At 41.1% G+C, this 26,125-nt stretch overlaps 1 protein-coding gene across 1 annotated transcript in view; it reads left to right on the top strand.

Annotated features, from left to right (window-relative positions):
- RYR3 (ryanodine receptor 3) overlaps positions 1-26,125 on the top strand; it is a 558,656-nt gene that overhangs the window by 316,232 nt on the left and 216,299 nt on the right. Inside the window, exons 19-20 of the mRNA XM_015473104.3 lie at positions 7,895-8,087; positions 21,217-21,433. Coding sequence (XP_015328590.2) covers positions 7,895-8,087; positions 21,217-21,433 — 410 coding nt within the window. The remainder of the gene's footprint in view (positions 1-7,894; positions 8,088-21,216; positions 21,434-26,125) is intronic.

The following is a 26,125-nucleotide window of genomic DNA, read 5'->3' as shown; positions in this document are numbered from 1 at the left end:
GTGCTACACAGCGTATTCTTATTAGTTATCTATTTTGTATATAGTAATGAATACATATCAATCCCAATCTCCCAATTTATCTCTCCGCCCCCCAATCCCCTGGTAACCAGAAGTTTGTTTTCTACAACTGTGCCTCTACTTCTGTTTTGTAAACAAGTTCATTAGTACCCTTTTTTTTTAGATTCCACTTATAAGTGACATCATGTATTTGTCTTTCTCTGTCGGACTTACTTCCCTCAGTGTAACAATCTCTAGGAATGGGAAAATGTTTGCAAGTGAAGCAACCAACAAGGGATTAATCTCCAAAATATACAAACAGCTTATTCAGCTCAATATCAAAAGAATGAATAATCCAATCAAAAGATGAGTGGAATATCTAAATTGACATTTCTCCAAAGAAGACAAACAAATGGCCAAAGGCAAATGAAAAGATGTTCAACATCACAGTTATAGGGAAAAGCAAGTCAAAACTGCAATGAGGTATCACCTCACACCAGTCAGAGTAGCCATCCTCAAAAAATCCACAAACAAATACTGAAAAGGGTGTGAAGAAAAGGGAACCCTCTTATACTATTGATGGGAATGTAAATTGGTACTGTCACTAGGGAGAACAGTATGGAGGTTCCTTAAAAAAACTAAAATTAGAACTACCATATGACCCAGTGATCCCACTACTGGGCATATTCCCAGAGAAAAACATAATTCAAAAAGGTACATGCACCCCACTGTTCATAGTAACATATTTTACAATATCCAGGGCATGGAAGCAACTTAAATATCCATTGCCAGATAAATGAATAAAGAAGATGTAGTACATATATACAATGGAATATTACTCAGCCATTAAAAGAACAAAATAATGCCATTTACTGCAGCATGGATGGTCTATTACCTTTAAACTTATCTATATGCATAAATTAAGCCACAGCCTTGAGCTGGACTTTACTACTTATTAAAGCACAAAGGATGTTGCTGAAGTTGGAAAGGATGGCAGAGCCCCTAATACTTTTGTCAATAGAGAAATTTAAGAAGCAGCAGCATGACTTTGGAGTTATGCCTGGGTTTGAATCCCAGCTCTTCACTTACTTGGTTTTTTTGACATCAGGTAAATTACTTAACCTCCCAGATACTTGGTTTCCTCAGATAAAATGAAGATGATACAAAACTTTTAGGAAATTTAAATGAGATGAAGGATGTGAAGTTCTTGACACACACTAAATGCAAAATAAATATCTCTTCCCTACTTTCATTGTCTATGAAGTCAACTATCATAGAGACCAAGTGCAGAGTTCCGGGTACCTCCCTCGAGACCATGAGATTAGCTCCATCCTGAGAGGAAACAGAGCCCAGGTTCCATGCTGAATGGGGAAGAAGGTTTCAAAGTGACATCCTGGGAAATATGAATGAGTTTTTCCTCTGTGTAGGAGGAGGGCAGCCTTCATAGGTCTTCACCAAGCCTATGAAGTTTCTTTCAATCATCAGCTGTACAAATAGCCCCCATTTGAACCCTGCCCAACCCTCCCTACAGGCTCCTGAGTCAGCCCAGCCACTGTGAATATCCTTTCAGAGGAATGGCTCTTTTCTTGTCCTCGCATCACTTTCCCTCTCCTGATACAGCCTTTACATATGTAGCCTTTCAGAACTGCAGTTGGGGGTGAATTTGGCTGTCTCCAACCAGTCCATTCTAACGGAGATCAGTCCTGGGTGTCCTTTGGAAGGAATGATGCTAAAGCTGAAACTCCAGTACTTTGGCCACCTCATGAGAAGAGTTGACTCATTGGAAAAGACTCTGATGTTGGGAGGGATTAGGGGCAGGAGGAAAAGGGGACGACAGAGGATGAGATGGCTGGATGGCATCACCAACTCGATGGACGTGAGTTTGAGTGAACTCCAGGAGTTGGTGATGGACACGGAGGCCTGGCGTGCTGCGATTCATGGGGTCGCAAAGAGTCGGACACGACTGAGCAACTGAACTGAACTGAGCCTATATAGTAGGGCTTCCTAGGTGGTTCAGTGGTAAAGAATTTGTCTGCCAATGCAGGAGATGCAAGATATGGGGATTCAACCCCTGGGTTGGGAAGATCCCTTGAAGTAGGAAATGGCAACCCAGTACAGTATTCTTGCCTGGGAAATTCCATGGACAGAGGGGCCTGGCGGGCTACAGTCCATGGGGGTCACAAAAAGTTGGACATGACTGAGCATGCAAACACATATACACACACACACACACAGCCATACAGTACATCACTGGTTAGGGAGCAATTTCATAGGAGGAAATCACACCCCCTCTTCCCTTGTTGTAAATTTTCCCCTTGAAAATTTTGAATAAGCAAAGGAATTCACCTTCTCAAGAGATAAAGTGATACAGAAAGTAAATGAATGGAATAAAATTCTTTGCTGATTCCTTAGCACTTCTGACTCATCAGGACAATTTGATGAGAGGGCTCCTGCATCCCTACTAGGACGAGCTCCAGGGTATTGGTTCATCTATCAAAACACAGCCCACTGTGACTTGGACTTTTCCAACCACAGTGCTATATGTAGAGGATTCAAGAAGTTAGCTGTAGGACACCACAGTTTTGATGTATCTGGATCTTCTCTGTTTCCAAATGCCTGAGTATTTGTGTTTACGTTATAACACCAAACTCTGCGGTGCCTGGGGCGATGGAAATGCTGAGCGTCAGTGTTTCCAATTGTCTACATGACTCATCAGAAGAAATAAAAGCCTGCAGTAACACATCCTTAGGTTCATTTGAAGATGTGTGGCATGTGATTAAGTGGCTTTTTCCTTCATCTTAAAATTCCTAGGCTTGGAATGGCCTTTCCAAGCCCTCTGGGACCTTCCAACGGTCCTGAGCCTGTAAGTCAGGGGTTTTCTTCAGACTTACAGAAGCCGCAAGTCTTCCCAGACTGTCCCAATAGGTGGTCTCTAGGATTACTCAGAGTTCCTAATATCTGGCAAAGCAGTTAAAGTGATTTAGAAAAACTCTCCATGTCATATTTGCTTCTCCTTTCTACAGCATCACATGCCTGTTGGTTGTGCCAAAAGCATCCAGTACATTTTAAATGTATTTGAAAGTGCCTGTTTAGAGCATGGTCTTTCAATAGATATTTACTGATTTTTCAGTAACTCAATTTTCAAGTCACTTTCCTGGACTCAGTCCTCAATGCTATGATTCTCTGTACTGTTGTTTTTACCTAATATTATAAAGGACATACTATCCCAACAATATGCTAGTAAGCTTATCTCCTATTAACCTAGTAATGGAAGTGTCTGGAGTTACACGAGCAATAGAAATAGCATTTATTGTAGGTTGCACTGTGTCAGGCTCTTCCAGTTACTCTTATGGAATAATTCATTCAAAACTCACAGTCACCCCTGGACATTATTATTTTCATTAGATAGATGAGGAACCTGAGTTCACAAAGGTAAGTGACTTGCCCAAGCTCACGCAGTAAGTGGCAGCACCAGGACTCAAGCCCAGGGAGCCTGGTTCTAGAAACACCCTTTCCTGCTACGTGCAACTGCCTCTCGAGAGGTACACAGGACGTAAGTCATTGTCTTGTCAAAATCATGGGAATAATAATTTGCTGTGCTCAGTCGCTCAGTCATGTCTGATTCTTTGTAACCCCATGGACTGTAACCCATCAAGCTCCACTGTCCGTGGGACTATCCCAGCAAGGTTACTGGAGTGAGTTGCCATTTCCTTCTCTAGGGAATAATAACCGTACCTTAAAAAACCTCTTGACAGCATCACTGGGAGCATTACTTTCCCCATTTTGTGGACATAGAAGCTGACTTTTTAATGAAATCACAGCAGGTAAAGACTGGGTATTTGAACTCAGCCCTTTCTGTGGCTCTGAGACCGCTCTCACCCCCACCCAACCCCCATGCCACCTCATTACAGGCAGTTGGAAAAACAAGCATATTGTTTAAATGTGGATGTAGAACCCTTCAGAATCATCTGGAGTCATGAATACTCTCCTCAGGTAGAGATTGCTTCTTGCAGATGGGAACGGTTTTATGAAACAGAATGTACAAAAGCAGTCTCACAATTCCAATTTTCTAGTTTCAAATCTTTACTCACGTTTTAGAGCTGATGTACTTTATCAAATGACCTTTTACAACATGAATGTTACATGAAATGGACTCTCTTATTCAAATAGACTTCTCATTACATTGCCCTAAGCACATGCTTTATATCCAGTGATTAACCACAGACTCCCTTCAGTTTCTGGATAATACTGATCCCAACTCTATAGTCTCTATATGTTTTAAATATAGGCTCAGACTACGATTTCAGCTTGCCTACAGATGCTCTTAACAAATGTTCCAATGGCAACTTCTAGGCTCGCAGCCTCTTAAAATAAGGAAGATAAAAGACAATGTCCTTCACCACAAGGACACAGTTGCTCATCCTGGTGGTGGCTTTCAACCGAGGGAGCACACTGGACAGAAACTCTCCCAGCCATCCTTCCTCAGGAAGGCCCCTGGTGCTGTGGTATAAATAAAGCTTGGAAGCTTGGTTTCTGATGGCATCAAAGCACTGCTGTGTGAAGAACATCCACCATGAAGGCTACTCTTCATCTTTTTACTGGCTGAGTCTCAGACTGGCACAGAAGCCAGGAGTAAACTCTGAGAGGGTGGGATGAGGGTGCCAGAGTCACAATTCAATACGGTCAGTTTTGTCCCAGTTAATGTGGATCTCAGAAAGGTGAGATCTGTTAGTATCTTTGTTTTCTCAGCTGTGTCAGGCCTTAGTTGCGGCACGTGGGCTCTCTCTAGTGTGGCATGCGGGCTTAGTTGCTTCTCAGCAAGTGGGATCTTAGTTCGCTGACCAAGGATTGAACCCATGTCCCCTGCACTGAAAGGCAGATTCTTAACCCCTTGGCCACCAGGGAAGTCCCTTCATTTGTATCTTTATCCAGTAAGGATATGGATACTTTTGAAGTTAGTTGTCTAACTCAGCATTTCAATTAATTCCTGGTTTTCACAAATCCATAGAAATCTCTTGGGATTTATTGAAATGACTGCAGTGATATTTTCCAGAAGTTAAACTAATTGAAAAAGAAACAGTTGACACAGGAAAGATTGGTTTTTAATGGAAAAACAAGAGCTCTTAAGAATGAGATAATTATGGCAAGGTTTGCTGAGGCCTCTTGAGAAACCTGTATGCAGGTCAGAAATCAACAGTTAGAACTGGACATGGAATAACAGACTGGTTCCAAATAGGAAAGGGAGTATGTCATGGCTGTATATTGTCACCATGCTTATTTAACTTCTATGCAGAGTACATCATGAGAAACCCTGGGCTGGAAGAAGCACAAGCTTAAATCAAGATTGCCGGGAGAAATATCAATAACCTCAGATATACAGATGACACCACCCTTATGGCAGAAAGTGAAGAGGAACTAAAAAGCCTCTTGATGAAAGTGAAAGTGGAGAGTGAAAAAGTTGGCTTAAAGATCAACATTCAGAAAACAAAGATCATGGCATCTGGTCCCATCACTTCATGGGAAGTAGATGGGGAAACAGTGGAAACAGTGTCAGACTTTATTTTTTGGGGCTCCAAAATCACTGCAGATGGTGACTGCAGCCATGAAATTAAAAGACGCTTACTCCTTGGAAGGAAAGTTATGACCAACCTAGATAGCATATTCAAAAGCAGAGACATTACTTTGCCAACAAAGGTCCATTTAGTCAAGGCTATGGTTTTACCACTAGTCATGTATGGATGTGAGAGCTGGACTGTGAAGAAAGCTGAGCGCTGAAGAATTGATGCTTTTGAACTGTGGTGTTGGAGAAGACTTTCGTGAGTCCCTTGGACTGCATGGAGATCCAACCAGTCCATTCTAAAGGAGATCAGCCCTGGGTGTTCTTTGGAAGGAATGATGCTACAGCTGAAACTCTAGTACTTTGGTCACCTCATGTGAAGAGTTGACTCATTGGAAAAGACTCTGATGCTGGGAGGGATTGGGGGCAGGAGGAAAAGGGGATGACAGAGGATGAGATGGCTGGATGGCATCACTGAGTCGATGGACCTGAGTTTGAGTGAACTCTGGGAGATGGTGATGGACAGGGAGGCCTGGCGTGCTGCGATTCATGGGGTCGCAAAGGGTCAGACACGACTGAGCGACTGAATTTGCCAGTGTGCATTGAATGTTTCAGATGCTGTTGTGCTGTTACTGTGCTGGTGGTCCAGGTTCTTTATTCCCCGACCACCCGTCATCAAGCCCAGCCTCTCCAAACTCTAGCCATTCTGCAGATATGTCATACACTCATATACTCCTTTTGCACAAGCTGTTCCTTCTGTCTGGAATGCTCATTTCTTTCTCATTTATCTAGTGAACCTTTCTTTCTTCATTTTAAACTTGTTGCACACTCCCAGGCTGACTTAGCATCTTCTGCCTTTAAAGACATCTCATCATGTACACCTTCACTCAAACTGTTACACTGAACTGTAGTTCTTTATTTGAACTACGAATTTCTTCAGGACTGGAACTGGGTCCTCTGTCTTTGATCCCCAGCCCCAAGTTCAATATCTGCCTCATTACTGTTTGTGGAAGGGTGGGAGGGAATATAGTATGGTTTTGTCAATTACCCAAAATAACCAGAAGTGGGTACCTAATTTTTCATTAAGGAGAATGTAGTAGTTTCACTATTTTAAAATCCACCACTTGGTTTGGAATCTATTACTAGAATAGTAATAACCACTGAAAACATTAAAGAGTTCTAAACAGAGATTAGAAATATTACATAGCATAGATGTATGTACAAGATTTATGAACAGCTCATATACTCATCATAAAGGGATTTTTAAATTACCTTTTAATGGTGTGTTATTGTCATTAAACTCTATTTTCTGATGAATATTCCATTATAAAATTAAATATTTGCAATGTGATAAATGGAAAAAACAAGTTACAAAACCTACAATATCCCAGTTTGAATATTAATATATGAAAAAGTTAAAAATTTTTATTTTACATTTTTCCATTATTTATAATTTTCTATATATACAGTTAACATTTATAAAAACGTGTACTGCTTCCATGATCAAGAAACACGATATACACTTCTAAGAGCTTTGCTTGAAACCCTGTTCAAGGGTTTTTGACGAAACCTTTTGCCCCTTCATTGCCCCCAACTGAACTGAAAAGTTGGTAGGGGGATGGGCAGAGTGGTTCCAATAATTTACTTCTAAACCTTTCAGAATTAGATGGTATAACATAGACAACTTAAGAGATGATTTTCCTACTACTTCAAGTTAGGTCAGGAAATGATAAATCATCTTACAAAAGATAAGCAACAATAAAAGAAATCAGCAGTACAGCAAATAACTGACAGTGGGTTTCCCTGCCTCAGTAAAGTAATAAAATTCTTTAGAACTAGCAAGTAAACTGTTGGTGACTAGATAGTCTTGCCCTACTCACTTGGACAGCTCCTTCATCCAGTGCTGAAGCAGCCATGTCTTTTAGAGGACAGGGAAGAGGGGAAGGTCTTTGAGTATCTGTGAATACACACACGCACGCACGCACGCACGCACGCTCGCTCACGCTCTCTCTCTTTCTCTCTCTCTCTCAGCCATCCCTAGCAATGCAGTTCGCCCATTACCTTAGACACCAGGCCAGAATCTGAGCACACATTGAATGGGTTGAATTCTCCTTTGTTCTCATTCCTGGCAGCCTGAGCGTTTGCTCTGGGACTCATCTCATCATGGCTGTCCATTCGCAGAGCTTAGGAAACCACTGCTCATTGCTCACCTCACACAGGAAAGGCAAAGTCGCATTTAAATGCAGTGTATCCAGACCTCTGTCCCTCCTCCCCGCCAGGGTGGCCTGTGAATGTGTCCCCAGAGTCCCACATGCCTTCCTCCTGTTCTTCGCTCACCAGGTCGCATACCCAGAGCCGTGGCCTCCATCAACCAGCACCTCCTGAAGTCAGACGACGTGGTAAGCTGTTGCCTGGACCTGGGGGCACCCAGCATCTCTTTCCGCATCAACGGGCAGCCTGTGCAGGGGATGTTTGAGAACTTCAACACAGATGGGCTCTTCTTCCCTGTGGTGAGCTTTTCAGCAGGTGTCAAGTAAGTTATGGCTGTGATTTTATGGAGAGTAGTTGTTCCCCCACCTCCCCATCATTCCTATGAGCTGGCAAGCATGGCAATCTCCTTCAGGGTTTCAGCACCATGAACCAAACTCCCCCAAGAAAGCAATGGAGAAAGGGGAGAAGCAATTTAGAGTCACGTGTATATACTTTTTGGACACATACCTCCTGCCTGGGTTTATATATAATGTCCTCTGATAAATAGTAAGATGAATAAGATAAATCTTACATAGAAAATGACCTTCATAATTATAGCAAGTATTTTATGCTCTTTATAAAAAAATTTCAAAGATACCATTATAAATAAGACAATAAATACCACCCATAATCCCAGTGTTTACTTATAATCTCTATTACTATTTTGGTGTATTTTCATCAAGATTTTTATATTATAGATACATGTATTTTTAAATTAACATCATACTAAGTAGGAAGTTTTATGTCTTGATTATTTTTTATTCAACAATAAGTAGTAAGTTTTTTCCTGAGTTATTAAGTATCTTCCTCAAAATGATTTTTATGGCCAATAATACCCTTTTATTTGGCCATCCATAATATAACCATTACTTTGTGTTAGACTTTCATGCTGATTTCATTTTTATTGTCACAAATGAAATTATTATCAACATCCTTGAGGATAACTCATTGTCTGCATTTCTGTTTAGTTCCTCCCAGAAGCAGATTAAAAGGTATAATATTTTTAAAGTCTAACCTTATAGTTGCTTGGCTGAAAAGACTTTCAGAAAGATTGTATAAACATTCAGAATTCATGATCAACAATTCTAAAATCTAAAAAGCTCTGAAAAGCATCCATTTGTTCTTTAACTGATTTCACTGCAAAATCTGACCTGAACTCATTTTATGGCAAAAACCGTCATCAACAGAAATCAGACTGTTTTCAATTTTTCGTGTATTCTATTTCTTGTGAATATTTACGTGTAACTGCAAAAATGTCAGTGTGTTTAATTATGGAGTACAGCCTCTCACCTAGCTGGAAGTTCTGCTTAATATATACTACATCTTATCTTTGTTCTTTTTTATTTATTATTATCATTTGAATTGGCAGCTCCAGGTCTTATTTGTGGCACATGGGATCTTCGATCTTCCCTGCAGTATGCAGGATCTTCTTAGCTGCAGCATGCGGGATCTTTAGCTTTGGCAGAACTTTTAGCTGTGGCATGTGAGATCTAGTTTTCTGACCAAGGGTGGAACCTGGCCCCTGCACTGGTATCAGAGAGTATAAGCCACTGGACCATCTAGGAACCCCTGTCTTTTTAAAAATCTAAAGTCCCAAGTCTGAAGAACAGCTGCAAAAGTTTCAGAAAAAGGATTTGTGCCTGTGGTATCATTTAAAGTAACCCAACTGATTGGCTCCTCGTTAACTTTTACTGTTACTGGTTATTTTTAATCTTTGCCAATTTGAAGAAATTGTATCTTAAAGTTTTAGGTTCCTAGTTCTTTGATTACTGATGTGGTTAAACATCTTTTATGCTTACTACTCTTACATACTATTTCAGCCCAGTATTTTTTAAAATTTTTGTCTTCCCTGCCTTTCTGGTATTCATTTCATGAGCAATTTTTATATATTAAGGTTATTAAACTATTATTGCTTTCATGTATTTTCCTAGTTTGTGATTTACCTTTTTAACACTGTTTTTTCCCCTATTTTTTCCCTTTTACAAAAGTGATGCAAGTCCAAAGAAAAGAAATACCAAGAACCCATAATTGTACCATCCAGAGATAATCATATTACTTTTTACTTAGACATCTCAATAATTTTACATTACATTGGGCTTGTACTGTGCCTACTGTTGTCCTTCATACTTTAACAATGCCAACAATCATGTTCATTGTTCTGTCCCTTTCCTTGTACCAGTTGGATGCTGTATTATTTTAGTCTGAGAATACACTTTAACATTTTTAAGGCAAGACTTCATTATAACGCTCTTGTTGCAAAATTTTCTTATCCATTCTTGATCCCTGCTTGCTAAAGAGCTCATAATTGAGTGGGAAACTAGAGTAAATACATTTAAAATCATGTTGATTTCCATTTTAAAAGGGTCATGAAAAGAGGAGAGTTGTGGAGAAGGCAATGGCACCCCACTCCAGTACTCCTGCCTGGAAAATCCCATGGATGGAAGAGCCTGGTAGGCTGCAGTCCATGGGGTCGCGAAGAGTCAGACATGACTGAGCGACTTCACTTTCACTTCTCACTTTCATGCATTTGAGGAGGAAATGGCAACCCACTCCAGTGTTCTTGCCTGGAGAATCCCCAGGGATGGGGGAGCCTGGTGAGCTGCCATCTATGGGGTTGCACAGAGTTGGACACGACTGAAGTGACTTAGCAGCAGCAGCAGCAGTGGAGAGCATACACTTAGATCTGGGACCACAAAAAAAATCCATCTGAGAACTTCTAGTACCCTAGTGATGGGACTTCCAGAGTGATACCACTGTGACACCACTGTGACAGATCTTAGTACCTCCCGAAGGTTGATAAACCAAGGCATATGCAAGTATTCCCCCCCAAAAAATGGACATAACTTTCTGTTTCAGTTAAATAAACTATTTAGGAGTAAAGAGTTATCCTTTGGGTATAATATTTAGCCTTTGGAATTTGCCACAGATATGCAAACATATATCGTATATAGGGCTTCCCAGGTGGCACTACTGGTAAAGAACCTGCCTGCCAATGCAGGAGATCTAAGAGATGCAAGTTCAATCCTTGGGTCATGAAGATTCCCTGAAAGAGGGCATGGCAACCCACTCCAGTATTCTTGCCCGGGGAATCCCATGGACAGAGGAGCCAGGCGGGCTGCAGTCCATAGGGTTGCAAAAAGTTGGAAATGATCGAAGCAACTTAGCACACATGCATGCATGCATAGTAGGCAGTACAGTTGTACCTTGTTTTATTGCCCTTCACTTTATTGCAGTTTTTACAATTTGTAGGTTTGTGGCAACCCTGCATCAAGCAAGCCTATTTTTCCAACAGCATTATTTATTCATTAATGTATGTACATTGTTTTTCAAGACAGAATGCTATAGTGCATAACAGACTGCTGCTGCTGCTGCTAAGTCACTTCAGTCGTGTCCGACTCTGTGTGACCCCATAGACGGCAGGCCACCAGGCTCCCCCGTCCCTGGGATTCTCCAGGCAAGAACACTGGAGTGGGTTGCCATTACTTTCTCCAATGCATGAAAGTGAAAAGTGAAAGTGAAGTCGCTTAGTCATGTCCGACCCTCAGTGACCCCATGGACTGCAGCCTACCAGGCTCCTCTGTCCATGGGATTTTCCAGGCAGGAGTACTGGAGTGGGGTGCCATTGCCTTCTCCGATAACAGACTGCAGTATAGTGTAAATGTAACTTTTACATGTACTTGGAAGCCAAAGTATTTGTGTGACTCACTTTATTGTGATATTTGCTTTTGTGATGTCTAGAACCAAACTCATAATATCTCCAAGGTACGCCTGTAATGTATGTTTGCAACACACGTACCAGCACACGTATGCATACACATGTACAGGCATATTTATAAATATAGCCATGTGGATGTATATAATATATTGAAATTAAGCATTTTCATTGTTTGAGGTTCTTGTAACAAAAGAAGAACAAGTATAGTAAAACCTTGCTCTAATTGCTAAATCATGTCCTACTCTTTTGCTACCCCATGGACTGTAGCCCATCAAACTACTCTGTCCATAGAATTTTCCAAGTAAGAATACTGGAGTGGGTAGTCATTTCATTCTCCAGGGGATCTTCCTGATCCAGGGATCAAACCCATATCTCCTGCTTGGCAGGTGGTTCTTTGGTCCTGAGCCACCTGGTCAGTGACTAGGGTTGTAAATCTGCCCACCACAGGTTCAAGCCAGAGATGCTAACATCAGCATTAAAAACTATATTCTAAAGAGTTAAGAGTCACAATATTGTAAAGTAATTAGCCTCCAATTAAAATAAATAAATTTAAAAAAAAAACAAACAAAAAGAGTTCTTTACCTGTGTTTCTCTGTGCTGAGAATATTTCCTTGAGAATGCCACCCCAGTTCTTCCTTTTGAAGTGTGACAGAATGTATCGTTTCTATTGCAATCCATAAGGAGCATGTAGAAAACATTATTGAAAGACACAGCCACTATAAACACAAAGATTGATTGGGCAAGATTCTCTGGCAATCAGGGAAAACCAGTACAAGCCACACTGTACATCTTTCCCACTCCATTCCCTGGGAATAGAGAGAAATGTGCCGAAATCTAAATCCAACATAACAGCATTTGGATCATCCACCTGTTGGCTCGGTGTCCTCTCTGGAGAAGCAAGGTCACTGATCAGTTAGTTCTCAGGACCATGTTTGCCTGAGTAGTTAATGACCTTGGTCACCCAGCATCAGTGCCATCCCTGTTTTGTTTGACCGCATCCAACTCTCTGGGTTTTGCAAATTTTCAAAGAAAGCTCACCTACTTCCCAAGAATCTCATGTGAGAAAAGTGCTTAGCTTGTAGTCAAATCTCTGGAGAAGATGTCTTTTCCAATCTGCTGGCTAATGGATTTTTCTGTGCATTCTGTATTTAGCTAACAATACATCTGATCCCACATGTTGCATGATTTTTAGTTATTAACCCATCCATCCAGTCTCCCTCAGAGCAATGAGGCAGGATTTTTAGAGTATGTACATTTTTGTTGTTTGCGATCTTTTTTTTTTTTTTTAATCTTCTCTTGGTAAAGTTCCTGGTGGCTCAGATGGTAAAGCATATGCCTACAATGCGGGAGACCTGGGTTCAATCACTGCGTCGGGAACATCTCCTGGAGAAGGAAATGGCAGCCCACTCCAGTATTCTTGCCTGGAAAACCCCATGGACAGAGAAACCTGGTAGGTTACAGTCCATGGGGTGGTAAAGAGTTGGACACAACTTCACTTTCACTTTCACTTTCTCTTGGTAAAGATCATGGCTAGCAGGGAAAGACATAGGGGGCTGAAAGGTATGCATATGGAGAAGATGTTTCTAGTATCTTGTGACTAGGTCAGTGGGTCATGCATCCTTCTCAGTACACAGGAGGAAGAGAAGCAAAGATCCAAGATAAGAATGATGAGACATCTAACCCATTTAGAAGGCATAATTGCTGAGAGAATTTGAGAGAGGGGATTCCAGATACATGGACTTTAAAAGTTAACACCTTCAACATAAGAACTTCTTGCTTACAGAAATTGAAGGAGCGTAAACTGAAGAGTGGTGCTCAGGAACTTGATGTCTCTTTAGTCTCCTTGCTATCAGGAAAAATATTGCCTGTGACATATTCCTATCTTTGGTTCTCAGAACACAATATGGTCTGAGCAGAGGTGGAATCACAGTGGGTTGCATACATGGGAAATACATTTTACTGAAATACATACAGTCCATCACATGATGTCTTTACTCACGGTCAATGCCAGTCCTCTGTTGAAGTAACCAATTTGTTTATTTTCACTTTTGAGCAAAAGGGATCAACGTACCAGTACTTACTCTTTCACCTCAACTGGTAAAATATCATTTGGTACTGAAACTCAGCCATTCCCCTCTGTATTATTTTGGTTCACTTCTGCAAAAAGCTAGAAAAAGAAAGCAAGATATTAATTCCAAGTTGAAGTATCTTATTGAAAATAAATGTATTTAGTAACAAAATTGAAAAGAAATTAGTGTTTTCACCCAATATAGTAGAATACTTGCATAGTTTTATAATGTCATTCTCAGCAAGATGCAAGGTTATTCCTATTAAGACAGAGATTTTTCTCCCATCATACAAGAACTCAGAATTGTTTCTCATATTTAACTTCTCCCATTTCCTCCTCTTTATTCATCTTTACTGAGGTCATAGTCTTGAATTTGTGATCCCACAATTATTTTTATAATTACAAACTATGTTGTTAACAGTACCTGATCAGGATGTTCCTGCCAGGGGCATCAGAGAGCAAAAATCTTTTTCAATTAGATTTACCCACAGTGAAGTCAAAAGCAGTATGAGTAATTACTAACAAAATCCACAAATCAATATGTGCTCTCTTTTCTAACCATTATCAATGTGCCTTCTTAGTGTCCTTCCCACACTAGTTTGTTTGTGGAGGGTATTAGGAGTGTAATAAACCCTCAATGTAACAACCCTATTTGTTCTAGGACAGAATTTGGGATGAAGCATGTGTACCTTGGAGCCCACCCAAAAGGTTGAATTACTTAGATATCAGAAAGCTTTTATTAAAAGGTAATCTCACCCTGCCAAATGGCATGATGGTGTGTGCCACACAGAGAACATTGCACTAAAGCCACAGTATATAGTGAAATTTGGGTGCTTAGTTTTGCCAAAAATTGATGAGTTAACTTGCTGTAGTAGAGTATATTTTATAGCTATGGTTAAATTCCCCTTGCGTGTGTGCTGAGTCACTTCAGTCATGTCCAGCTCTTCGTGACCCTATGGACCATAGCCCGCTAGGCTCCTCTGTCCATGGGGTTCTCCAGGCAAGAATACTAGAGTGGGTTGTCATGCCATTCTCCAGGGGATCTTCCTGACCCAGGGATCAAACCCGAGTCTCTTAGTCTCCTGCATTGGCAGGTGAGTTCTTTACCACTGGCGCCACCTGAGAATCCCAAATTCCCCATCGATTAATCTTCATATGTAAGTCTTTTACCAGCCTTTCTAATTTATTAAAACAACACTCTCCAAAGATGGTTGGTATTTGCGGTTGCTATTTGTTTTCTGCACCAGGCTTGGCTAAAATTCAGGTAACCAATAGCTTAGCTATTTCCAGCTTGCTGTGGTCAATGCTGTGGAAATTATTGCTGAGATAAATATACTTCTGCAGAGAACATGATGAGCACTGGCTGAATTGCCCTGGGCTTTCATCAAACACTGGCCAGAAAGAAATATGAATGTGGGAATGTACATAACTCAAATTGTTCTCCTGTCTTAGCAATGTGGACTAAAGATGCAATTATGAATCATGACTTATGAGTTGAATTCAGGTCAACAAAAGCTTACCATTTCTTTCTGCTGCTAACCACAGCCTGTATCTTTTTCTTCTTTGGAACACTGTCCCAACTCCTGGGAGGGATTCAGTAAGAATAATGAGACATCTAGTAAGACTAAAATGATTTCACACTTTGCTAGTACAGGATGATTAAGGAAACTTAGTCATCTTTTTTGAGTATGGCAAAGGTTTGTCTTGATTTTTACTCTATTTTTTATTCATGGGTCAGTCTTTCAAACTTGGGGATTTACGATAGGTTTTTTCATCTCTTCTGCAAATTGGTAAGTAAAAATGCACAAATCTTAAAAGATGAAATTGTAAATGCTAGTGGGGATTTTTTCAATGCCGTTTTCTCTGTTTATGAAATTAGCCTAGTAAATAAAAAATTCCTCTATGCATCCTCAAACTTCACTACTCCCAGGTGACTATTACTGAATCTATTGCTCATCTTTAAAGTAGAGAAATCTAAGGAACCTTCCCTTATCCTAATCACTTTAGGAAGAAAAAAAAGCCTTGGAGAGCTGATGGTGCATCTGAGTTATAGGAAGAACCTTAGAAGCTGATACAAGTGCTTTAGTGGAAGAGATTAAATTGATTAATGAAATTGATTTTCAAAATCTATTAATGTAGAGAAAAATCAGAGGATGAACTAATTTTAATGACCTCTTAAATTATCTTTTTATTTTCAATTTAATATTTTTTTGTGATACTAAGAGATTCAGTGGAACCCAAGGAGCAGGGAAGAATACACCAAGGGAAGAGAGGTTTATATTCTAATTGAAAATTTCTCATTGATGAATGAGGCCAAAGGATTTAAAAGATTAACAGTAAGTGCCAGATAACAGATTTATTAGAAAAAGTAGATAGGTGTAACTGTTGTCTCTCTCTCCACGCCTTTAAATCCTTTCTCTGGACTCCTGGATAAGTTCTTGGGCAGGTTCTGTAGCCCTTATTACTCCTTTTAAGACCAGGAACCATCTTGCCAATACTTAAAAATTCCGTCTTTTGAAAAGTATAAAAACTCTAGATTTGTATCCAGTTACCATTTGAGCCCTCCCCTACTCCCCCTGAAGTTTGAAGTCAGGCTCCTGCTCAGCCACCAGCTCCTGTCTCAGGCTCCTCCAGTGCCTAGGGTCCAGCCCAGACTCAAGATGATTTAAGGGTGAGCACATTCCATGGAGTTGGTTCAGCTGCCTTGTGACATCAAGCCTTTTTGTAGCTGCTACGTAATTGCTGCATCTTTCTCTTCTGAGGCTCTTTGGTAGGTTTCTTGGAGAGCCCCAGGCTGGGAGCATCCAACTTCAAATCTCTTGACTTGGCTTCCCCACCTGTGCTGGCTGCTCCCTTCTGGCTGACCCCAAGCCTCCTCCGTTCCCCTTCCCCCTCCAGTTATGTGGGCCTCCTGCCTCCCCCAAGCCCTGGGTTTCTGATCTCTGCTTAGTCATTTGCCTTTCCAGGCAGGATTCCTTTCTGATGGCTAGCAGCTGGCTCATCTGTCCCTCTGCTCTGCGCCATCACTAGGCAAACATGTCCCTTGCTGCATTCCAGGGACACTCACAAGCTTCTGAGTAGTTCCTTTAAGCCCTCATTTGACTCCACATGAGAAAGGACTCCCATCCCCTTCTTCCTGACAACTTTCTCCAAATGAATTCTTTACCTTTCTTATCAGTGTGGAGGTAAGGGGTGGGCTAAAGCTGCACTGATTTCACAGTTTTTTCATGGATCCTCATAGTTGGTCCAGCACCTCATTTCAGGATGAGAAAACATTGACATCCTCTGAATTATTTACATCTGGGACCTCTGCTAAACCAGAGACAAAGGGGGATCCCATTTTAATATCCTTACATCATTAAACTGGTCTTCAAGTATTTTCTTTCTTGCTTTTGGTTGTTCCCTTTACATCTGTATTTTATCCCTAATTATTCCCTTTGACCTGGTTGCTGTGGGTCTCCAGGAGAGGGTTTATGAGGACCACCGGCCTTCGTGGTGGTTTGTTGGAGCCCTTCCCGAAGACTCTGGGCAGCGAGGGGAGGAGCCACAGATGGTGGTGTGCCCGCACCGGCTCCTGTCCAGTCCCGCCTGCTGGGGAGCAGGGCTCCCGTCTGACAGGGCTTGGGAAGCCACCCAGAACCCTTCTTTGCTCCCACCGAAGCACAGCATAATGGCACTGGAAGATGAATGCTTCAGTAAGCAGTAAACATGTTAATTTTTATTTTACTATCTTTGTGGCCATTCAAGGCGATAAGATTAAAATTTACAACCAAATTATCATTCTCCTTTTAATAACTGAATATAAAAGCAGCATTGTTCTCCCTAAGTGCTACATGGATTTCTACCTTTATTAATTTGTTCTCTATCCAGAGGACAATAGCAGATTTTAAAGCATAAGAGAAATGTTAAAACTATATGTAACTGGCAATAGGGCTTATGAATAATTAAGTCCATCTAGACGTCCTGGTAAGAGATCATTTAGTTGGTCTTAGATCCATACCGGAGAAGGCAATGGCACCCCACTCCAGTACTCTTGCCTGGAAAATCCCATGGACGGAGGAGCCCGGTAGGCTGCAGTCCATGGGGTCGCTAAGAGTCAGACGTGACTGAGCGACTTCACTTTCACTTTTCACTTTTATGCATTGGAGAGGGAAATGGCAACCCACTCCAGTGTTCTTGCCTGGAGAATCCCAGGGACGGCAGAGCCTGGTGGGCTGCCATCTCTGGGGTCACACAGAGTCGGACATGACTGAAGCGACTTAGCAGCAGCAGCAGCAGAATCCATACACTAGTGAGTAACAAGAAATACACCAGTTGTACAAGCTCCTCTTGGACGTTCAGCTCTTCACCAAAAGAATGCTCAGAAGGGAAAAGCAGAAAACTTCCCACACAAATTCTTTGCTCAAAATGATTTAGTTTTGTCCCATAGTTCCAGCATGTTCCAGCATGTCTGTAATCCAGTCTGTTCTGTTGCAACTGAATTTTGGAAAGTTCACAAATATTAAGGCCTAATTATTATTTCCTTAAGGTTTACTAAATTAGTAACATTGCAAGCTAATGACTCAATTTTGTTCTAATATCATTGTTCATATTCTTAATACCCATAGATTGTGTCCTGTTATATAACGGTTAATGTAGGAACACTCACAGGGACTAATTGTGGTTCTAATTCTCTATTATTGTTGTTTAGTACTTTACAATGGGAAAGTGGGAGGCTTCATATGATTTCTGTAATTAATTTTAAAACAGCATTTTAAAGAATTTGTTTATGTTGGGAAGGGGGGAAGAAACTTAATATCTGTTACTTGGAGAGCCTTTTCTTTTCCAGTTTTACCATTAGCTGCTCATAATCACAGTTATTCAGCCAACACTGAGACTCTGCTGCAAGGCTTCCCCCCACTAGAATATTCCAGTTAAAGGAAGTGAGACCTAGTGGAGAGTATTGCTGTGAGAGCTTTGCTAGGTCATAACGTTCCCACATATCCCTCCACACACAAAGGCCCTAACAAGCCAAATTCCAAAACAAAATTGGACTCTAACCACTGCTTTCCAGCTTGGTCTTCATCATCTTGTTCCAACCCACCCTCATCTCTCACTGGGACTAGATTAATGTCAGGTGCCTCCTAATTGGCCCCAGACCTGTCTACATGAAACGGTGAAAAGAAGCCTGTGTTTCTTCTCCTTAAATCCCTCAGAAGCTCTTCACCTGAAAGAAACAGACCCTGCCTGATTTACCCCTGCCACCTCGTCTCTTACCCCTCGGGCTGCCCATGTTCTCGCTCACACCGCCCTCCACCCACATCTTCCCTACCTCAGGGCCTTTGCACGTGTTGTTCCTTTCACCCAGAATGCCCTTCCTCAGATTCTGAACTCATGGGCTTCTCCTTTTCCTTTAGGGTTAACAGAAATATCTCCCCCTCAGAGAAGCCTTTCTAGGCCCCAGTCTAGCACCCCCTCCTTCCCTGAGTTGTTTCAGTCTCCCTCTTTATTCCCTCATCAAATGTCTCCCCATCAGTTGTTATGACTGTTTGCCTCGTTGGATGTCTGCTCTGGGACACGGGGGACGGGGTGTTCTCTATTGCTGGATCCACAGTGTGGAGAACAGTGCAGTTCATGTGGGCTCAGTAAATATCATAGTTGGTTATGCTGAGGGGAAGTGGGAGGGAGCGAATACCTGTAGCTGCTATGTATGTGGATGGGTTTTTCCTGTGTAAGATTATTGGTGACCCTGCAGGACTGTGTGTCTTGTCATGTCCTAAATACTTAATGTTACCGTCATATTTTCTCATCAATTTAATATGGTTTACAGATGATTTGCAAAAGCTGTATTTCTAGTCTCAAACCTGAAAGCCTATAAAGTGTCACGTTGAAATACTTCATTTTCACTCTCTTCTTGCAGAGGAACTTTGTGCTCTAACCCTAACTTAACAATATATATGAGGCTGATATTCAGCCAGAATGCAAAATTAAAATATTTTTAAAATTTCAGCTTATTGGTAATCAGTGCCAGCCGTGACTGTGGCCCCATAAGGATTCTTCTTCCTTCCTTGGGAGGTCCCTGTAGGCACTGCTGGAGTGGGCCAGGGCACTAGGCCTGGGTGCCAACAAGGCAGTGGTGCCCCCTAGAAGGCTCTTGGAACCCTAGGGAGCAAACACTGGAGGCCCGTTTGGCCCCCCATGGCTGTAACCAGCTGCTGATACTTGCTCACAGTCTCCCTCATATGGCTACTTTGGGAACTGCAGCCTCTTCAGTGTATCTTTTCTATTAACATCTCCCGCCATGTATACCATTTCTGTTTAATATTCTCTTGTTACTTGATCTTTTTGCACCTTAAACTAGGAATTTCCTATTTTCCCCAAATATTTATAGCATGTTTTCTTTCGTTGTTGTGTGAGTAATCTCTCTCAAGTAAAAAGACTTGAAGTTCTCTACTGTTGTTTCAATGTGATCTTTCCAGAATCTGGCATTATCACTGTTACTCTTTTCAAACTATAGTAATAATATCTATATTAATGATATCTATAGTAATGATTCTCCAACTAGGGTAAGGATGAACTTGATTTTGTAAAATCTAGTGATTTTAATATATGATTTTTTTTTTCTTTCCGACTCACTTCACTCTGTATGACAGATTCTAGGTCTATCCACATCTCTACAAATGACACAGTTTCATTCCTTTTTATGGCTGAGTAATATTCCATTGTATATAAGTCATATCTTCTTTATCCATTTATCTGTCAATAGGCGTTTAGGTTGCTTCTATGTCTTGGCTATTGTAAATAGTGCTGCAATGAACATTGAGTGTATGTCTTTTTGAATTATGGTTTTCTCAAGGTATATATGCCCAGGAGTGGGATTTCTGGATCATATGATACTTCTATTTTTACTTTTTTAAGTGCCTCCATACTCTTCTCCATAGTGACTGTATCAATTTACATTCCCACCAACAGTGTGGGAGGGTTCCCTTTTCTCCACACCTCTCCAGCCTTTATTGTTTGTAGACTTTTTTGATGATGGCTATTTTGATGAGTGTGAGGTGGTACCTCATTGTAGTTTTGATTTGTATTTCTCCAATAACTGGCCGTGATGAGCATCTTTTCCTGTGCCTCTTGGCCATCTACATGTCTTCTTTGGAGAACTGTCCATTTAGATCTTCTGCCCATGTTTTGATTGGGTTGTTTTCAGTGCTCTGTGATGACCTGGGGGGGTGGGATAGGAGTGGGTGGGAGGGAGGCCCAAGAGAAAGGGGATATATGTATACATGTAGCGGATTCACTTCATTGTGCAGCAGAAACTAGCACACCATTGTAAAGCAATTATACTCTAATTAAGAAAAAGGAAAAAATCTAGTAGTTTTAATGTATCTTCATTTTTAATGTATCTTCATTTCACTTAGCTGACGTGGTCAATTGAGAATTGTGGGCAGTATGAACTGATACTTGCCTTTATCTCCAATTTAGGGTGTTCACTGTGATGTGTACTTTAGGGTGTTCACTGTGATGAATCGGACATCATTCACTTCCCAAAAAAATAATTTGGACGGGGGGAGCTAATCTTTAATTTTCACTTATTTAGGCTGGCATATAATTTTTTAACCTCTCTCTTCCTGGTCTCTCCAAATAACACAGAGTCCGTTTCCTGCTGGGTGGACGTCATGGAGAATTTAAGTTCCTGCCTCCCTCTGGCTATGCCCCTTGCTATGAAGCCTTACTTCCAAAAGAAAAGATGAGATTGGAGCCTGTCAAAGAGTATAAACGTGATGCTGAAGGAATTCGAGATCTGCTGGGTACCACCCAGTTCCTCTCCCAAGCATCTTTCATCCCATGCCCCATAGATACCAGTCAGGTAGGTTCAGGTTGCCAACAGGAGGCATCCCATGGAGATAATGTAATAGGGTTAAATCCTCCTTGCTTCTTCACCATTGAACTATTCTTATCATACATTTTGTAGCATTGTCATGATATGTGAACAACCATTATTCTTTACATTTCCACCATATGCGGCAATTGAAGTATGTCTCAAGATTCTCTGGGAATTCTCAACCAAGTTGAAGAGATAAGGAAAAAAAAAAAAGCACACGTGTAATTTTTTTTTTAAGTCTGACTTTCAGGCTGTGATTGACTAAGGAACACTTAATTTAAACAGATTATCTTATTTAACCAGTAAAACCCAAATACAGTAGTCATGTTTGCTAATAGTTTTTCCAATTTTGCTCCTTATCAAAACATCATGCCACTTAAGTTTGACTTTTCAATAATAAGTCGGTTTTTTAAAAGACTGTCTTTAGTCAAAAGTCAAATAGTGCCTTTCATACATAGCTTAAATATTTTATTGCTACTTTTCTCTGTAGTCTCCTTGTATATCACTGACTTGGTATACTTTTTCTAAAAAAACAAACAAAAAATTCTCTATGAGCTCCCCTCCTCAAACATAATTGGGAATTCTGTAAATAATGGAAACACTAATAGTCATATCAGAGCCAGGGAGGTGACACAAAAGGGAAGCAGGTCAAGGGTGCAGGCCCTCCTGAAGCAGGTGGCGATTTTTTAGCTCTGGCTTACAATCGCCAAGTAAAAGTGTCAAGACAAAGTTAGAGTCTTCCAACCGGTCAGGAGATATTAGAAATCTGAATTTTTATATGAACATTCGCACTTCTTATGAACTGTCAACTAATAAATGAAAATGGTAATAATTGTTTATTGTTGTTACTGTAGTAGTAGTCAATTAGAGAAAATAAGGGGGAGAAAAGAGAACTTGAGTCCCCAGTTTGTGACCTCTGTGGGAGAGGAGCAAAGTGCCGGGAAAACATAGAGAAACTTTCCCTGAAGGTCCTGGGGAAGACACTGAGACACTGAGCTAACAACAGAAGGATAAATATTGGGGGAGTTTGTATTAAAACCTTTAGCTTCTCTTCTTTTCACAGCTATTTGTAAGGTCTCTTCAGACAACCATTTTGCCTTTCTGTATTTCTTTTTTCTGGAGATGGTCTTGATCGCTGCCTCTTGTACAGTGTCACAAACCTCCATCCATAGTTCTTGGGGCACTCTGTCTATCAGATCTAATCTCTTGAATCTATTCTCACTTCCAGTGTATAATCATAAGGGATTTGATTTAGGTCATACCTGAATGGTCTAGTGGTTTTCCCTACTTTCTTCAAATTAAGTCTGAATTTTCCAACAAGGCATTCATGATCTGAGCCACAGTCAGCTTCTGGTCTTGTTTTTGATGACTGTATAGAGTTTCTCCATTTTGGGCTGCAAAGAATATAATCACTCTAATTTCGGTATTGACCATCTGGTGATATCCATGTGTAGAGTCTTCTGTTGTGTTGTTGGAAGAGGGTGTTTGCTATGATCAGTGAGTTCTCTTGGCAAAACTCTATTAACCTTACAAATAGCTGTGAAAAGAAGAGAAGTGAAAGGCAAAGGAGAAAAGGAAAGATATACTCATTTGAATGCAGAGTTCCAAAGAATAGCAAGGAAAGATAAGAAAGCCTTCCTCAGTAATCAGTGCAGAGAAATAGAGGAAAACAATAGAATGGGAAAGACTAGAGATCTCTTCAAGACAATTATAGATACCAAGGGAATATTTCATGCAAAGATGGGCACAATAAAGGACAGAAATGGTATGGACCTAACAGAAGCAGAAGAGATTAAGAGGTGGCAAGAATACACAGAAGAACTATACAAAAAGATCTTCATGACCCAGATAATCACAATGGTATGATCACTCACCTAGAGCCAGACATCCTGGAATGTGAAGTCAAGTGGGCCTTAGGAAGCATCACTCTGAACAAAGCTAGTGGAGATGATGGAATTCCAATTGAGCTATTTCAAATCTTAAAAGATGATGCTGTGAAAGTGCTGCACTCAATATGCCAACAAATGTGGAAAACTCAGGAGTGGCCACAGGACTGGAAAAGGTCGGTTTTCATTCCAATCCCAAAGAAAGGCAATGCCAAAGAATACTGAAATTACTGCACAATTGCACTCATCTCACATGCTAGTTAAGTAATGCTCAAAATTCTCCAAGCCAGGCTTCAAAAATACGTGAACCATGAACTTCCAAATGTTCTGGCTGGATTTAGAAAAGGCAGAGGAACCAGAGATCAAATTGCCAACATCTGCTGGATCACCAAAAAAGCAAGAGAGTTCCAGAAAAACATCTACTTCTGCTTTATTGATACACCAAAGCCTTTGACTGTGTGGATCACAACAAACTGTGGAAAATTCTGAAAGAGATGGGAATACCAGACCACCTTACCTGCCTCTTGAGAAATCTGTATGCAGGTCAAGAAGCAACAGTTAGAACTGGACATAGAACAACAGACTGGTTCGAAATCAGGAAAGGAGTACGTCAAGACTGTATTTGTCCCTCTGATTATTTAACTTACATGCAGAGTACATCATGAGAAATGCTGGACTAGATGAAGAACAAGCTGGAATCAAGACTGCCAGATTATCAATAACCTCAGATATGCAGATGACACTACCCTTATGGCAGAAAGTGAAGAATAACTAAAGAGCTTCTTGATGAAAGTGAAAGAGGAGAGTGGAAAAGTTGGCTTAAAGCTCAATATTCAGAAAACGAAGATCATGGCATCTGGTCCCATCACTTTATGGCAAATAGATGGGTAAACAGTGACAGACTTTATTTTTGGGGCTCCAAAATCACTGCAGATGGTGACGCAGCCATGAAATTAAAAGACGCTTGCTCCTTGGAAGAAAAGTTATGACCAACCTAGACAGCATATTAAAAAGAAGAGACATTACTTTGCCAACCAATGTCCATCTAGTCAAAGCTATGGTTTTTCCAGCAGTCATGTATGGATGTGAGAGTTGGTCTATTAAGAAAGCTGAGTGCCAAAGAATTGATTCTTTTGAACTGTGGTGTTGGAGAAGACTCTTGAGAGTCCCTTGGACTGCAAGAAGATCCAACCAGTCCATCCTAAAGGAGACCAGTCCTGAGTATTCATTGGAAGGACTGATGTTGCAGCTGAAACTCCAATCCTTTGGCCACCTGATGTGAAGAGCTGACTTATTTGAAAAGACCCTGATGCTGGCAAAGATTGAAGGCAGGAGGAGAAGGGGACAACAGAGGATGAGACAGTTGGATGGCATCACCAACTCAATGGACATGCGTTTGGGTAAACTCCGGGAGTCAGTGATGGACAGGGAAGCCTGGCGTGCTGCAGTCCATGGGATTACAAAGAGTCAGACACGACTGAGCGACTAAACTGAACTGAACTTGTATTAAAACCAGATCTGGGTAGCTGTTAAAGAGGTATAAACAGATCTTACTTAGCTGCTGCTGCTGCTGCTGCTAAGTCGCGTCAGTCATGTCTGACTCTGTGCGACCCCATAGACAGCAGCCCACCAGGCTCCCCCATCCCTGGGATTCTCCAGTTTTAGCAAGAATCTTGCTAAAATCCAGCCACTGGAGTGGGTTGCTATTTCCTTCTCCAATGCATAAAAGTGAAAAGTGAAAGTGAAGTCACTCAGTCGTGTCCGACTCCTAGTGACCCCATGGACTGCAGCGCACCAGGCTCCTCCGTCCATGGGATTTTCCAGGCAGGAGTACTGAAGTAGGGTGCCATTGCCTTCTCCCGATCTTACTTAGAAGCTCTTGCAATAGAGGAAAGGGAACTCCATTATAGAGCTGGGGTCAGTTCTGAATACAACACAGACAAGTGGAGATTTACAGCCAAGGAACAGGGTGGGGGTGGGGGTGGGCATGTCAGTGATGCAAAAGTAGTTAGTAGAACATTGGGGTTGGGATGGATTCTTACTAAACTGACCTAACAATTCTCTCACTGAAGGCAGGTCTGAGTGATCTGATATCACCTGGGGAAGGATTGGGGTTAAATAAATTTGTTCAGACGTGGTGGGTGATCAGATATCAAGGGTGTGGGTCAGTAAACTGAATTAGCAAGATTCTTGCTAAAACTGGAATCCTGAAGACAAGGCCCAGGATTGAGCCTACAGAAAAATAGCTCAGAAGCACCCATCTAGAGATTGGGCCAAGGAGAGAGTCTTTGTCATTTGTCATATGGCACGGGGGCAGGGAGAGTATACATATTATGTGTATTACAGGGAGTACTAATAAGAATAAAGGTTGCATATTTAAGGGCACAGAACTGTGAGACAGTGTGACCTTTTGGGGAGAATTTCAGGAGATTTGGAAAGGATATGTTTTGGGAGGACTGTGATGAGAGGGCTGAAGAATAACACTATATTCTTGATTAATACATCTAGTCTGTGTCTTAGAAGAGTCAAGGCATACTTGGGATGCTCAAGAGGAGAGTGTTTTGATGTAGTTGTATTATTGTCAGCTCATCACTCTGGTCACAGTGTGAAAAATAGATTGGTGGGAGTTGGCGAGACCAATTGTGCATGGTCTTGTAATGGTCCAGGTAGTAATGGTCCAGGTAGAAAATATCAAGGTTGAGTGATGTGAAGGAGGGGAACCTTCAAAAATATGTTTAGGAAATAAGCATGTTGGATTTTGTGACTGATTAGTTGTGGTTGGTGGGGGGAT

Source organism: Bos taurus, chromosome 10 (genome assembly GCF_002263795.3).
Source record: "Bos taurus isolate L1 Dominette 01449 registration number 42190680 breed Hereford chromosome 10, ARS-UCD2.0, whole genome shotgun sequence".
Classification (NCBI taxonomy): Eukaryota; Metazoa; Chordata; class Mammalia; order Artiodactyla; family Bovidae; genus Bos; species Bos taurus.
Note: the sequence above shows the minus strand (reverse complement) of the source record. Positions and strands in the feature narration are given on the sequence as shown.